The sequence below is a fragment of the Trachemys scripta genome, chromosome 7 (genome assembly GCF_013100865.1).
Source record: "Trachemys scripta elegans isolate TJP31775 chromosome 7, CAS_Tse_1.0, whole genome shotgun sequence".
In the NCBI taxonomy this organism is placed as follows: domain Eukaryota; kingdom Metazoa; phylum Chordata; order Testudines; family Emydidae; genus Trachemys; species Trachemys scripta.
The window spans coordinates 21,984,240-21,999,999 of NC_048304.1; the positions used below are offsets into that span (position 1 = coordinate 21,984,240).

Here is a 15,760-nt window from a genome sequence, read left to right on the forward strand (position 1 = left end):
ACTTAAAAATAAAAAGGAGGGGGTGTGGGGGGGCAACATGCTGTTCCCCTATCCAAGTCTCCCCTGCAGCCAGACCAAGATTCCCAGGGCCCTTTGAACATGCACAGAGAGCCTTTGATTCCTGTTGGCATGCATGAACTGGGCTCTCTGTGCATGGCAGGACCAGACCCACAATCTACAAATGGATTTTAGCTGCAAATTTTGTCGGTGCCTTTCTAGAGCTCTGCTGAGAACACACTGGGCCAGCATTGCCACTGGTGTAAATTGGTGGAACTTCATTTGACTTCCCTGTAGCTACTCCAATTTCAGCTGGCCCACAATTCTTCTATCTTTCTATAATGATTTGAAAATCTTTCAAACCTTTTAATCCTCAAGCAGAGGAATGATTCAACACTCAGGCCCTTGACTCCTGACCTAAGTGAAGCTGCCCAAATGTAAAAGTAAAACATAATACATGGTGATCAGAAAACTAGACAGTTAAAACATTAGCCTTGTGGAAAAGCACATTGTTCCTAATACAGAATTTATCAGGCTGACTTATAGATTTTCCTCTGCAAAATATGAAACCTGGATCCAAAAGGCTATTAACTCTGAAGAGATCCATTAAAGCCACCTGTCTGCAAATGGTATTTAAATGTATTGCATCACCCTGGATACTGTCATGTTCTTTGGCTATGACTTGACTGCAGGGCACACAATTAAAATTGCCTCCAAACTCTAAAATCCTTGACGTAAAGAAAATAATAAAAATGTTCAACAGCCTTGAACAAGGACTTTTCTATCAGCTCTAACCCAGAGCCCATAAATATTAATGCATCCATAATTAGCCTTTTTAAATAATGCATCCAAAATCAAACCTCAACCTGGTAATAAATCAGGCAGGGATTTTTGTTATGGGTTTTTATTTCTACGTCATGCCCATAAAATAAAATGCCACTTCGCTCAGCATCTCTCCCCTCTAGACCAAGACGATGGGCCCCCAATCTGGCCATGGTTGATGCCACTTGTAGTTAAAAGTCTTGTTTCTTTTACTGATTTATTTTTTTAAAATCACACCTGATTTTTAAATTTGCAAAATAATGTCATGCAACTTTCCCCAGCCCAACCTGATCTCACATTATTGAAATCTCACGACATGAAGGGAGACAGAGCTCTTCTCTGGGGTCAAGGTGAGAGAGAAAGTCCAGTTTTAAAACTCTCTTTCCCCCTCCCTCTGCAAAGGAGAAAAGATCTGCTCTCTGAAGAAGTGGCAGGTAGTACCAAATTGCCAGAGGTGGGACCGGCCTCACCTCCCCAACACAAAATACCCGGAGGGAGCATTCCTGTCTGTACATCACAGCCTCGACTATCCACCTCACAGTCCTGACTGCTCTGTTCTGATGCCCAGCCTTTATGCCCCAGAGGCCCTTCCCAATTCCGCTTGGATCCAGACATCTCCCTGGCAGATAGGTACAGATAGGCGTATTCAGGCTCTCCTGTTCACCAGCCGCCCCAGATGCTGAAGCCTGAATATTCACTGCAGGTTTCCAGGCAGCATTCTGGGACTCCCGCATCTCAACTGCGTTTTCCCTGATCAAAGTTGAAAACTCAGCTTGTTTGATGAATTGTCTTTGAAGAGGCTTTTTGTAGCAGAGCTCCAGGCTGCCCCTCTGATTTGGAGCTAAACTCTTCTGCAGGAAACTTTCCAACACACATTGCCAGACATTCACTCTGCTGGAATCATTGATCACCCTGTCTCTTGAATACAGGGTTTCTGGCAGAACAGAACCACTCACATTCTTGAGCTCTGAATTTTTTGCCCAAATACACCCCAGATTCTTCTCTAACTAAAGTTTGCATTCTACACTTATTGCCATACTATCTAAGCATGGGGTATATCACCCATCAGTGCATATCCCAATAGTCCACATATCCCACCCCATATTTTATCACAAGCCTGGCTCAAAGACCCCGTAGATCCACATTTAAAGAAGGTTCCAAAGAGTCTGGATAGAAACCTAATCCACGGCTACTTCCACTTAGACAACTCCTGGGCAAACGCCCCACCATACGCAGGATGTTCCATGCAGCCTCGCAGGAACCTCCCAACCTGCCAGCCAACAGCCCTAGGAAACCGTCGGATTTCATGAGTTCTGCATAGCCAAGTCATTCCTGCCCTGCACGTTAACTGTTCGGAGGAGTAACAAGATGCTCAGCTCCTAAAAGAGGAGGTTGAGTCACAGGAATGGCTAAGGAGTCTGCATTCTGGTGAGTATCCAACTCGTTCCTGTTTCTTCCAAAGCTTTCCAAAAAGAAAATCCTAGTTTTCAAATGAGCTTCTGCTCTGAGCAGCGACTGTAGAAAAGAGGCACTGTAGGGCTCCATGTTTATTGTCTCACGCCTGCTTCCAGGTCCAAGCGCTTCGTTTACAAGTAAAGAAACTGGCCGGGTGCGGGGGGCTATCTAACTGCCAGTCCTGCAAACCCAGCGTAGACTCAGAATGTCACACTTGTGGGCTCTTCCCTTCCTGGTTCTGCAGGCCAAGTTACACCTTCACAGACACCCTATTGTCTTGAGTGCCACCTGCGCAGCACAATGACCTTCCATGAGATTGCACAGGTATGTCTGACTGGAAGTTTGCAAACAGTTCTGTTGGAGAAGCAGCAGGAATGGACTCCCACTCCCGCTCTCTTAGCTGCACAACAAGGATGAGATGGATTTATAAAGCATGACTGTTTAGAGGTTTCCCCTGATCTCAAGGGCCTTGACCCAGTCCTTGCCCCCTCGCTACACCAAACTTAAGGGGAAGACCAGATGGCTTAGATTGCCAACAATCCTACCCCAAATCCCAGTGAGCCATAGCACACAACTAGCACCCTCTGGGCCTGTCTACACACGTTTCTTAGGTGCATAGCTGGCATCTCTCCCTGCCTGCTTCTGCCTGTCTCCGTCTCTCATGCCCTACTCTGACCCCTCCCCAGAACGCACTCACGCAGCCCAGGTCACTTACGACTGATGGACGCTGCAGTTGTAGAAAATGAAATCCACAGCAGCAAACTTCTTCCCAGTCTCCTTGGACTTCAAGTAGAGCTTCACCACCCGCTTGTCACCTGCAAGAGAACAAGGTGCATGCACTGTTCAGAGAGGGGCCACGGGCACATAGGACATGGATCAGAGAGAGGCCTATGGAACCGAGCACGTGGCTCAGCAGCGAGCGAGCATGTGGGGGTTGACTGAGGCGCGAAATAACCCCAAATAGCTAACAAAATCACCCAGTTATTGAGATAAAAAGGGAGGGCTCTCCTTCAGGAAGCCTCCTGATTGGCTGGCAGGGCTCAGAGGACAGTACCCCTCCAGCTTCCTGCTCTGCACGGTGCTCGCAGCTGGAGGGGGGGGATCAGAGGCGCACACGCCCTGGGTTGTGTTATGGTAGCAGCAGGGTGAGGGGCTGAGGAGGGCCCCCAAACCAGATACTGGAACAGTCTAGGCCAGCAAGAGAGTCTGGTGGAGTCTGCTGCAAAATCAGCCTGTTTGGAGAATGCTCTAGTGCTAAGGAATGAGGTGCCACAGAGCCCTGTAGGGTACTGCAATGCTAGACTGACAGTCAGGCACTCGGGCCCTCTACAGGCAGCTGTGCCCAAGAAGCGGGAGAGGGTGAGGGCAGAACACAATGAAGCATCTACCCCCTCCTTAGCTAAGTCTCCCCTCTCTTACCCACACAGCGTATGAACCAGCGCCTCCAGGAGCCGAGTTCTTGGCGGATTCCCCTGAGTGCCGCTATACAGGGACAGCCTCTCTGTGTAACAGGTCACTACACCATTTGGCCCAGAAGGAGGAATGGCTGGGCCAAATCTGACTAGCGTTGTGACCCCTTGCCCCAAGTCACCGTGCCACTCACTGAAATTTGGCCTGCTCCCCCCCCGGCCCTCCCCAGCAGTGCCACTGGAATGTGCCCCTGACTCTATCCCTGAGACAAATGGCTGCTCAGTTACATGCACATTCAAATGCGCAGAGAACAGAAACAGTCTCTCCCACTGCTGCACGTCCAGCACCACAGCATCAGCACCGTTGGACACAGAAAAGACCTGCTAGCTCACCCAGACATCTCCCCAGGGCCAACGCAGGACGGATCCTGACAGGGCATTCCCTCATGTCTGGTCCAGGCCAGCTTTAAATGCCCCAACTGATAGGGCCTCCGCACTGCTCTCCTGGGGAGACTACAGCACTGCTAATTTCACCCAGGGGGCAGGGATGGTGTGTGTGTGTGGCAATAGGGAGTGTCTGAATGTCCACACCCTGACCACATGTGTATTGACAGACTTTACCCCTCTCCTCTATCTGGAGAGGGAGAGGGGGGCTGTCACACACATTTAAGCTATAGATAGTTAGAAAGAGGCAGGGCTTTTAATGTAAGTTTAAAATATACAGCTGGGGATGGCTGAACAGCCGGCAAACTATTCCAGACATTCATGCCTCCTCGCTGGCTTCAAGGTCTACATCACTACGGTAAGTGCGGAACTAAGTCATAAGGGGAAAGCCGATGGCCAGCCCAGTTCCTATCTGCATGTGGTTTCCATGAGAAAGTCCTGCAAGGTATGTCAGGCAGCCACTGTAAAGGTGACATGGACCAAGTGTGGTTCCTAAACTCACCCCTGCCCCTGGTGATGGGGATCACATCCTTTGCAGATGGAGAGCTACAGTAGATCCTCCCGTCTTCAATGCGGCTCTCGGACTCTGTGAAATCTTCAAAGGAGCAGTTTACCCCGGCGGAGAGATCGGGGACATTCCAGGCCTGCAGAACCAGCTGGGGAAAGGAGGAAGAACTATCACACAGAGAATCAGCTAACAAGAGGAACTTGTTACTGATCAACCGGACCAAGCTCAGCCAACAGGCCAGGCCAGGAACAGTACCCACATGCTCCCTGAAATCCAGCAGGGGAGCCCGGCCCCCAGTCCGGAAGCAAACACTCGCTCATTCCTGAAAATTCCGGGGGCAAGGAAGGAGGTGAGATTCAGAGAGTGCAAGGCCAGAAGGGACCATTAGATCATCTAGTCTGACTTCCTGCACAGAATCATAGAAGATTAGGGTTAGAAGAGACCTCAGGAGGTCATCTAGTCCAACCCGCTGCTCAAAGCAGGACCAACCCCAACTAAATCATCCCAGCCATCGGCGGCTCCAGGCGCCAGCGCTCCAAGCGCATGCCTGGGGCAGCAAGCCTCGGGGGGCGCCCTGCCAGTCCCTGCGAGGGCGGCAGTCAGGCAGCCTTCGGCGGCATGCCTGCGGGAGGTCCCCAGTCCCGCGGATTTGGCGGCATGCCTGCGGGGGGTCCGCCGGTTCCGCAGATTCGGTGGCAATTCAGCGGTGGGTACGCCGAAGCCGTGGAACCGGGGACCTCCTGCAGGCATGCCGCCAAATCCGTGGGACCAGAGACCTCCCCCAGGCATGCCGTCAAATCCGTGGGACCAGAGACCTCCCCCAGGCATGCCGCCAAATCCGTGGGACCAGAGACCTCCCGCAGGCATGCCGCCAAAGGCAGCCTGCCTGCCGTGCTTGGGGCAGCAAAAAAACTAGATCCGCCCCTGATCCCAGCCAAGGCTTTGTCAAGCCGGGCCTTAAAAACCTCTAAGGATGGAGATTCCACCACTTCCCTAGGTAACCCATTCCAGTGCTTCACCCCCCTCCTAGTGAAATAGTGTTTCCTAAAATCCAACCTAGACCTCCCCCATTGCAACTTGAGACCATTGCTCCTTGTTTGGTCATCTGCCACCATTGAGAACAGCCAAGCTCCATCCTCTTTGGAACCCCCCTTCAGGTAGTTGAAGGCTGCTATCAAATCCCCCCTCAATGGTCTGCATAGCGCAGACCATTGCATTTCATCAAGGTACCTCTGCACTGAGTCCAATAACTTGTGTTTAGCTAAAGCACTTCTTACAAAAAGGCATTCAGTCCTGATCTGCAGACGTCAGGAGATGGAGAATCCACCACTTACCTTGAGCGTCTATTCCAATTGTTAATCACCCTCACTGTTAGAAATGTATGCCTGATTCCTAATTTAAATTTATCTGGCTTTCACTGAAGCCATTGGTTGTTCTCATGCCTTTCTCCGCTAGATTAAAGAGCCCTTTAGTACCTGTTATTTTCTCCCCGTGAAGGTACTTAGACACCATAATCAAGTCAACACTCCAACTTCTTTTTGATGAGATAAACAGACTGAGCTCTAAGTCTCTCTCTCAAAAGGCATTCTCTCCAGCCCTCAAATATTTTTATGCCTCTTTTTCTGCACCCGCTCCAATTTTTCAACTTCCTTTTAAAACGTGGACCCCAGAACTGCATGAAGTATTCCAGTATTGGTCTCTCCTATGCCGTATACAGAAGTGAAATCACCGCCCTGCCCCTGCCCACTACTCTCCTGTTCATATACCCAAGGACTGCATTAGCCTCTTCTGCCACAGAATCACTCTGGGCACTTGTGTGGAGTTGCCTGTCCACTCTGACCGCTAACTCCCTTTTGGAATCCCCCATTCCGTAGGAAGAGCCTACACTCCTTATTCCAAGATGCACAGCTCTGTATCTGGCTATATTAAAATGCAGTCTGTTTGAATGAGTCCAGCTTACCAAGTGATGCAGATTGCTTGGTCTGACTGCCCTGGCCTCACCATTAACCACTCTGTCAATCTGCATGTTCTCCATACAGTTTACCAGCAGTGATTTTATATTGACTTCCAGATCACTGATGAAAATACTGAATAGCGTTGAGTCTCTCCCTGCAGAACCCCACTAGAAACAACCCCATTTGATGGTGAGTCCACATTGACAACTACTTTTTGAGATCTGTTGGTTAGCTGTCCTTAGTCCATTTGCATGTGCTTTATTGGTACTGTATAGTGCTGATTTTTAATCACAATGTTGTGTGTTACTAAATCAAATGCCTTACCAAATCTAAGTATATTACATCTACACAGTTACCATTGTCAACCAAACATGCAATCTCATCAAAGACTGGATTCAAATTTGTTTCACAAGACCTATTTTCCATAAAACGATGTTGACCAGCATTAATTATATTCCTATCCTTTCATTCTTTATCAGTTGAATCCCATATCAGTTTTTCCATTATTTTGCCCAGGACTGATGTCAAGCTAAGCAGCCTGTAGTGAAGCAGGTCATCACAATAGCCCTTTCTGGTGTGCCTTTTTGAATACTGGCCCATGAGCATTCCTTCAGTCTTCTGGAATTTCCCCCTATATAACAGAGATTTATTAAACTCTAACATCAGTGAGCCAGAGATCTCCTTAGCCAGCTCTTAGGTGCTAGTTAACTGGGTCTGCCGATTTAAAAATGCTTATCCCTAGTAGATGCTATTTAACAGCCTCATTAGTTACTAATGGACTGGAAAGTACTTCATCAACCTCATGTGATACGAGTACATTATCCTGCTTCTTTCCAAATACAGAACAGAACGATTTATTGAACAGTTCTGCCTTTTCTGCATCATTATTAACAATTTTACTATCTCCAGGATTTCTTTTGTTCCTGATATACTTAAAGAAATCCTTATTAGCCCTAGTCCTGCCAGGAATGGATTTTACCCTGTCTTTAGCTTCCCTTATCAATTTTCTGGATTTCAGAACTTGTAATTTATAATCAATCACTATCTATTTACCATTTTTTCTATTTGTTTGATACTGCATTTTTATTTCAAATTGTTGCCTTCACTTTGCCACAGCACCAAAATGAAGCTAGCACGGGTGACACTTATACATCCCCATGCTGAGCAGCTTACCGAGACCTCAGACATGGTGACCGATATGTTCTTGGGCTGGACGGTGAGCTGGACGCACTGGCGCAGGTCTGAGGCAAAGCGCTGAGGTTCATCAGCCCGCTCACATCGGTCCTTCCGCGAGCAGCTGCAGAGGAATAAAACAGCCACAGTGAGGACAAGGCGAATCCCCCGAGCTCAGAGCTAAGCACCACCCAAACCTGTGGGAGGGCCAGTCACGGGGAGTTACTGTGACACTGCGCTTTACACAGAGCTCAGAGGCTGGCCAAAACTAGAGGACCCACATGCTGCAAACTCACAGGTCAGAGCTTTACCAGGGTGGGATGGAGAATGGACATCACATTACAGACAGGCTCAGGAGCCCCCCTAAATCCCTGAACAACTACAGCCAATCCCAGAGCAGGTGTTTGGACAGGATGTATCACACCCACCGGGCAGCACCCCCGGCTACTCTAGTCCTGGGTCCCTTCCACCGCTCTCTTCCAAGGCACCCCAACCAGCTACTCCAGCCTACGTACGCCACCCCAGCGGTGCAGCATGCCCTGGATAGTCTAACCCTCTCCCCCAGCTCTTCTGATGGTGCTCTCGTCTAATCGTGTGGTGGCCTGAGAAATTATTTTCCACTTGTACCCTAAACCCTGCTATGGACTCAGGTCTTCAGAGGATAGTGCACGAACTTACTTCCTCCCCTTGCACCAGTATCAACCAGCTCCCCCAGAACATGCTGAAGCTCCCCCCATCTTTCCTCTACGCTCTAAGTGCTTCTTTCCTCCCAGTACATCACCAGATCTCTCAGAAAGGAGCTCTGGAATTACCAGCCCTCATGGCATGGGGGCCATTTCCCCACTCTGCAGCCCCTTCAAGACGCACTGCTTCCCCTTAATGAGTTCAAAGAACTTCCCTTTGCTTTCCCTCCCTTTATCTGCAACAGCATTATTCCATTATGGGAAAAGTTTAATTAAATGGAGGGGGGAAAAAAAAAAAAAAGATGCCTGGACGCATTTCAAGATCCTGGCCGTAATCTGGGTGATTTATCCCAAGCAGATGCCAGTGCCACACCGTACCTTGGAGACCCCGAAATACGCTCCATCCCATCCACCTCCCAGCCCTCCAGCTCTCCGAGGGATCATGGAGGGAGACGGCAGCTCAGGGTTTAATTAAACACTCTGCATGGCTAGAGAGGCAGAGCTTTGACAGGGAGAGACACGCTTCCAAGGTGATTTTCAATTCCAACCCCCAAAAGAAAATCCCCAACTTTGTGTTGGTTTTTCTATCTTTCATGCCACTTTCCCATCCCTCCTGCACATGGAGTTGAGCTCTGGAAGCCTGGCTGCCAGGTTAAAGGCCTTCCCACCCAGCTGTCCAGAGCAAATTACAGCCCATTAGCACCGCCCCCTCCCCACAGTAAGTGCGGATGAGGGATGATTCCCTGCCTGTGATTTGCCTCTGAAACACTATGACTTCGATTCCTGTCAGACACAGGTGGGGAGGGAGGGCAGAGTTAGGGGCCTCTGTGGTTTAGCCTCTCCGCCTATCCAGGCAGCTGTGCCGGCATCACTGCTAACCACAGGTATCTGTGGCTGACCACATGTGCACCACAGCAGGATGTGCCGCTGCTGGGGGAGCTATTGCCCAGCTCATTGGGTCTGACCTGAAATCTACCCTGGGGATAGAGAGAGCGGCGTCAGTTTTTGCCCCTTGGACGGCATGAGGCCCAGCGAATCTGGAAAAGGAAGGTCCGGGTGAGGCCCCCAGCCAGGAGTTCACTGGCTCCATCCGGCAGAAATTCCCTCGGACTGCCCCACATCCCATGTTTGGGTCTCTCCTCCCCGATTTCCCTCTGCTTCTTGCCTACCCCCTCCTCCCCACAGGGCCACTACAGCTTGACTGGAAGCTTGAGGGAATAGCTCACCACACTATGGCTCAGGTGTGTAATGCCTCAGCTCCCCTCACAGCCACTGGGACAAATCCCAACAGGCTCAGCTCAGCCTTTTGCCCTTCAGAGCCAATCAATTTGGTTCCATGCAGGTTACTGCATGTGGGTCCTTCAGAGTGGAGACACTGAGCTCCTGCCTGCTCCGCATGGACATCAAAGATCCCATGGCACACTGAGAAAGACGGCTTTGTCCACTGGGCATTGACTGCTGCCCTCCACGCCTGAGGTGCTGCATTTTGGCTGCGCTGTACACACCAGGTGAGAGGCCCAACAGTGCAAAAGGCAAGAGACAGCATCTCTCACCCGTTGTCTGCACTTTGTAGCCCACCTTCACTGCTAAGGTGCTGGCACACAATGGGGTCTTGGCTCTGTGCAAGTCTGACTGTGCCCGCTGCCTCTCCCCAAGCTGCACCATCACACGACGTGCAACAGCACAGCCAGCTGCCTTGGCCACCGACACTGGCTTCGTGCTGCCAGCGGGGAGCTAAGGAACAGGGCCTCTGAGTGGTAAAGCTCCTGCTCTCCACAGGCCTCCTGAGTAGCAAAGAGGTTAGCTCCAGTACTTCCGGCCTAGATGGCATAGTGAAATCAGGCACATTTGCATGTGTGTGAGAGAAACTAGTGTAAACATCACAGCACGAAGAGATGGGCAGCTCCTATTAGCTCCCCGAGTCCGTCACCCACTACAGGCTTAGCCCCATTGTGCATTGCCTAGGAGCAGATGTTGCTGGAGGCAGCGTAGGAGACTGAGGCAAGGGTCAGTGTCAGGTCAAGCTCTCCCCACGCCCTCTGCCACCCGTGCTGCAGAGTGACTCCAAGGCTCCCAGTCCGTGACCACTCTGCTGAGGCTGTTCACAAGGAGGGTACTTAGTGCCTGTCATGGTGGTAGCTTTGTGCTGTGGGCACCGGTCTGCTCAGGACTGGGCTGAGCCCCGGCAACTCATTTCACACCAGGCTCCGAACCACCATCGTCTGGTCACGAAGGGGAAAGTCACCACAGGGATGAAATGCCCTGGACTCCAAAGGGCTAATGGGGCGATCCAGACTCCGACACTCCAGCACCCTGCATGCCCCAGCAGCTGCCAAGCCCAGAAGGGCTGGAGAACAGCTGAGCCAGGGCGGCAGGGGCGAGCTTCTCCATTGCCGTGTGGCCTGCATTAATGTGCGCTGCAGGGGGATGGAAAGCTCCTGCCCATCAGGGAGGGAAGCTTCATGTCTAATCCTTAGCCACCCGGCAGATCTGACACTCAGAATCCTCCGTGCACTAGATGGCTGGCGACTCGCAGTGGGCTGCCATCAATCACCCTCGCAGCACCACTTCATTCCAGGGGACTCAGCGCAGCCGGAGGAGCCAGCGAGAGACAGCACAAGCCAGGCGGACGGGCCCTTATCTCCCAGGCTGGTTTGCCACCAGCTGGAAACTGGCAGGGAACCAACCCCTCAGCCACTGCCTCTCTCTGAAGGGCTCTCATCTGCACCCACACGCTCCACAGAGTCAGTGAGTGGCGACACCACCCACAGCGGAGGAAGCTGAGGGTCACACCCGCTGAGATGGGCTATTCTTCCTTTTGCTGGGGTTTGACCACAGCTGTAGGGGCTGAGCATGTACCACAGATCTCAGCAACAGCACCTTGAGAAGCCACCCAAGCAAGGCTAATTGGCCAGCATCTCTGGTGAGGATTCGAGAGGGAACAGTGGGGGACTGCAGGTCAGCACTGAGAGGCCCTCTGTGAGGGGCCCAGGACTGGAATGGAACGGGGGGAGGCTGGACAGTGCCCAGGACTAGGATAGTAAGACAGGTGAGGAGCAATGGGCACTGGCACAGCCCCTGCCTGTATTGCGCTTGGCTCTAGCAAGGCCTATCGTCAGTCCCTGTAGGCGCAGCAGACTGGCACCCAATCTGTTTAATGTGGAAGGCACTCAGATACCACGGTGATGGGCAGAGTACAAATCCATACAGGCAAAAGGCATGCAATAAAAATCCAACAGCATGCTCAGCCCCCAACGAAACAGCGCTCTGTTATGCCACGTTGGGGTGGGGATTCATGTCCTTGCTGGTCCTGGGAGACCCAGCGGAGCCCTGGCTAAGGGCTCAGGGGGAGGCAGTGAGTGTTTGTCCTGGGCAGCCCTGCAGGTGACCGGGCAGAGAGGGCAGCTGTGCAGGGCTGGGACACAGACACACAGCACGAGCCCGCCGTACTCACACGTTATGAAGGACACACCAGCCGCAGTGGGGGTCCTTGGAGCCTAGGCACAGCGCACAGCTCTTGTATTGTTCACAGCTCTCCACGGGCACTCGTGTCACCTGGGGGAGAGAAAGAGACGGGCAGATCGTGAACATGCCCATCAGAAAGCCCCAGGCCAGCCTGTTCCTACCCACCCACCTCTTGGGGAACCCCTCAACACACACCAGGAAAGGGGGCCAGGCTTGACGGAGTGGGGGCAGCCTCGGGGGCAGATGGAACCAGTGCATGGAGAAAGTGAGGACAGAAGAGAATGGGGGAGATGCGGGGATCCTGCAGGATAGATGGAATGGGTAACTGGGGCGTGGGAGGGGAGTGGGACAGGGAGAGGAGGAAGGAGGCAGGAATGAGTGACAGCGAGGGAGGGAGGAAGAGAAGGTGGGTCACACTATGATAGTGGCTCAGGCCCATGATTAAGGGAAGGCTGTAGGGTACACTCCCCTCATGGTGCCGGATCCCATGCCCAGTTAACTCCACACTGTGTTAAGAGCCCCACCTTTGGACATGAAGGGGTTAACAAAATATAGGGGCAAGCCCCAGGCTTCTTTCAAGCCCAGAGCTGAAGACCTGAGGTGCTCTGAGTGTTTCTTTGAGGCTAGGGATGAGAGCGGTGGGGCAGCAGGCAGAGACCCGTCTCCTGTGCTTTTATCTCATGCTGTGCTCCCCAGAGCCAGCTCAGTGCCTATGAATCCAGTGATGGGGCTAGGAGCCCAGTTTTCACCCCTGTACAAGCTATTGTGGCTGGGAGGACACAGAACCTCCCCCTCCCATCTGTGCAGCCATGGTGAGCACATGACGTGCGCAGGTGCCCTCGCTGACTCCACCGTACCCAGAGTCCCACAGCTTGGGGCACGCAGGCAGCATGGCACCTCGCAGTCCCCCACTCCTGCTATCCTGGGTGAAGGATGCCCTCGGAGTTCCCTGCCCATATGTGGGGGTGTCTGTTAGATAGTCAGCAACAGCGCCTGGGGTCAGCTGCTGCACAGAGGTGGCTCTCCTAATAAAGGCCTAGAGGGCCTGTTAACACTACACCTTGCCTCAAGACTTGAGCCTAGGCTGGCAGTGTCTATACCTAGGGCAGGGCTTTCAGAGATAAGCAGCTAGATTTAGGATCAAGGGGCAACGTACAGACACCTGATTTTTACAAGTGCTGAGACCAGAGAGGCAAGTGTGCCCTCCCCTCAGTCTCAGGCAAAGAGCAGCAGGACCTGGGTGAGCATTTATTCGTGCTTAATGCCCCCAGGGAGCACTTCGGGGGTCAATGAGGTGAAATCTGGTCTCCAGGAATAGCAGTCCCACAAGCCCACTAGACCGCAGGTTATTTCAACCCTATAAATAGCTCCCTTCTTGTCCCTCAAGAAGCCCATATAAGCATGACCACAAACACCAATAGGGGGGCATCAGGGATGTATCCCAAGCATTGGGGCACATGGGCCCCAAATGCACAACCCTGGGAAAACTCTCATGCTGCCCCCTGCTTCAGGGAGCTGCAGACCTGGCTCCTTCCCAAGCCAGATGTCCCTGTCTTTCACTCTCCTTATTATCAAATCATAGAAATGTAGAGCTGGAAGCGAGCTCAAGAAGTCATCAAGTCCAACCCTCTGCATTGAGACAGGACCAAGTAAATCTAGACCATCCCTGACAGGTGTTTGTCCAACTTGTTCTCAAAAACCTCCAATGACAGGGATTCCACAACCTCCCTAGGACCTTTCTCCCTCCCCATCACTCCAGGGCAAAATCCTGAGGTTGGGACAACAGTTAGACCAGGTCTCCACTACAGACTTCTGTTGGCATCACTCAGTCAGTCAGGGGTGTGAAGAGGTGGGACCCCTGATGGGCAGAGGTCCTAGTGAAGATGCAGTTATACAGCCAAGCTGCACTTTCGCCCATATAGCTCGTTTTGCTCATGTGTGGGACTTTCGCTATAGTGGTACAAAATGCAACTTTGCTGGTATAGCTTCAGCTACACTAGCAGCACTTTGCTGCTACGGTACATTGATATCCCTATACCTGTACAGCACTCCTAGTGTAGCCATGGCCTTCCTTGCTGCGGCCATCAGTGATGTTCCAAAGAGCAGCAGCATTCCATAAGTAACAGCTGTGACAGGCTAACATGCTTACAGCCCCTGATGGACAACGGCCAGATGCCAACCATGCAGCTGCACGGAAGAGGGGAGATTTTAAAAGGAGCAGGGTCGGTAGGACATTCCCCCCTTACCAGCCTAACCTGGTCTTCAATGGCCTGTAGGTCACCTAGCGTGGTTGGAAAGAGCCCTACAACCTTCGACACCTAATGTACAGTCTCCTGTGGGGACCAGTCTGAGCTCCCCTGCAGGTAGCTAAGAAGGGGAAGAGAGGCTGGAAACTCCTGGACCAAGTGAGAACACCTCTACTTGCACCAGTGGGCCCCACACACTTAGCTCCTTAGGAAGCTCAATGGTGAGAGGGAGGGCAGGCAAGGCTGCTCTGTATCTGTTCCCAGCAGCCAATGGAACACCGAGTTCATTTCAGCCCAGAGGCAAAGGCACTAAGAAAAGCTACATTATTTCCATCAAGAATTATTGAACCTTGAGAGAGAAAAACAGCTCACGAGGGACCTAAGAGAGCCAATGTACCCAGCACAGACACAGCCTCTCTAGTGCTGTGTCCAACATTTCTCAAACATCTTGCAAAGACACGCCCCTCAACCTTGACCTTCAGTCCCCCATCACCCCACTATCCCAGCCCTGCCCTCCTCCTACAGCCCTGCCAATCCCCCTCCACTCTGACCCACAGCTCCTACACAACTCTACAGACACCCCTTAATCCTGACCAGCAGCCCACCACTGCTATTCCAGTCCTGGGCCCCCACCCTCTACAGATGCCCCTCAACACTGAACTGCAGCACCCCAACACACACACACACACACGGAAGGGCCTCCCCTGAATGAGGCTGACAACTATTCCAGATTATAACGGATGTCATGCCAGGATTGTGATGCACAAGCAGGAACCAGACTGAGACCCCACCAAGCTCATTGCCAAGATGGCTCAGGTACTGGAATCAAAGGCAGGTCTGGCATAGAGAAAGGCGAATGGCTGGGGATCCTGGCAATCCAGCCAACCTCTGTGGAGCACAATGAACAAATGGACTCTCCAGAGTTTAGGAAAACGGACTAGCATTTTACAGCCCTCTATGCCCATTTCAGATGCTAGCCAGACCCCTGCACTCTCCAATATGTGACAGCAGGAGTTAGCCTTAAAGGGTTACAAGCTCTTTATTAATTGCTCCTCCAGATTTGATTAAAATCCCCTCGTTTCTCTGGCCCTCCGAGCTCTGTTACAACTGTTCATTTAATTACTTTCCAGCAACACCCTGATAACACCAGGCTGCAATGGAAGAGAGCTCTTTTTATTGAGGAAAGGAGAAGACGGGGGTGGGAGGAGGTTTCAGAAGGCAAGAGAGTTCTTTGCTTTGTCAGCAAAGAGACAGAAGCTGCAAAAACAAATGTCATAATACCCACTTCCTTCCAATCTGTCTGTACAGCACCCAACACAATAGGGTTAATGTCCTGCTATCCTCGCTGTGAAAAACACTGCAACTCAGCAATAAATCCCCTCCTGTTGGGGTTCACTGAGCAAAGCCCTCATCTGTCCGGCTGCCCCCCAAATATCCCACCAAGGGGAGGCTGTGGTAGCCAGGCCTTAGAACTGCAACAGGGCAATGACAGGGAGGCAGCCAGGAACAGCTTCTCAGATTTTCCCCCAACCTTTCTTTTAGGGTACTCTTCCCCCCACCCCCCACCCCATCTCCAGCCTTTCCCCATGGGATCCCCACATAC

The 15,760-nt window shown here is 51.8% G+C and overlaps 1 protein-coding gene across 5 annotated transcripts in view; it reads right to left on the reverse strand.

Annotated features, from left to right (window-relative positions):
• PLXNA1 (plexin A1) overlaps positions 1 to 15,760 on the reverse strand; it is a 327,351-nt gene that overhangs the window by 129,393 nt on the left and 182,198 nt on the right. For all 5 annotated transcript variants that reach the window (XM_034777199.1, XM_034777200.1, XM_034777202.1 and 2 more), the window contains exons 5-8: positions 11,901 to 12,001; positions 7,764 to 7,887; positions 4,630 to 4,783; positions 2,990 to 3,089 (exon numbers count right to left, since the gene is read on the reverse strand). In XM_034777199.1, coding sequence (XP_034633090.1) covers positions 2,990 to 3,089; positions 4,630 to 4,783; positions 7,764 to 7,887; positions 11,901 to 12,001 — 479 coding nt within the window. The remainder of the gene's footprint in view (positions 1 to 2,989; positions 3,090 to 4,629; positions 4,784 to 7,763; positions 7,888 to 11,900; positions 12,002 to 15,760) is intronic.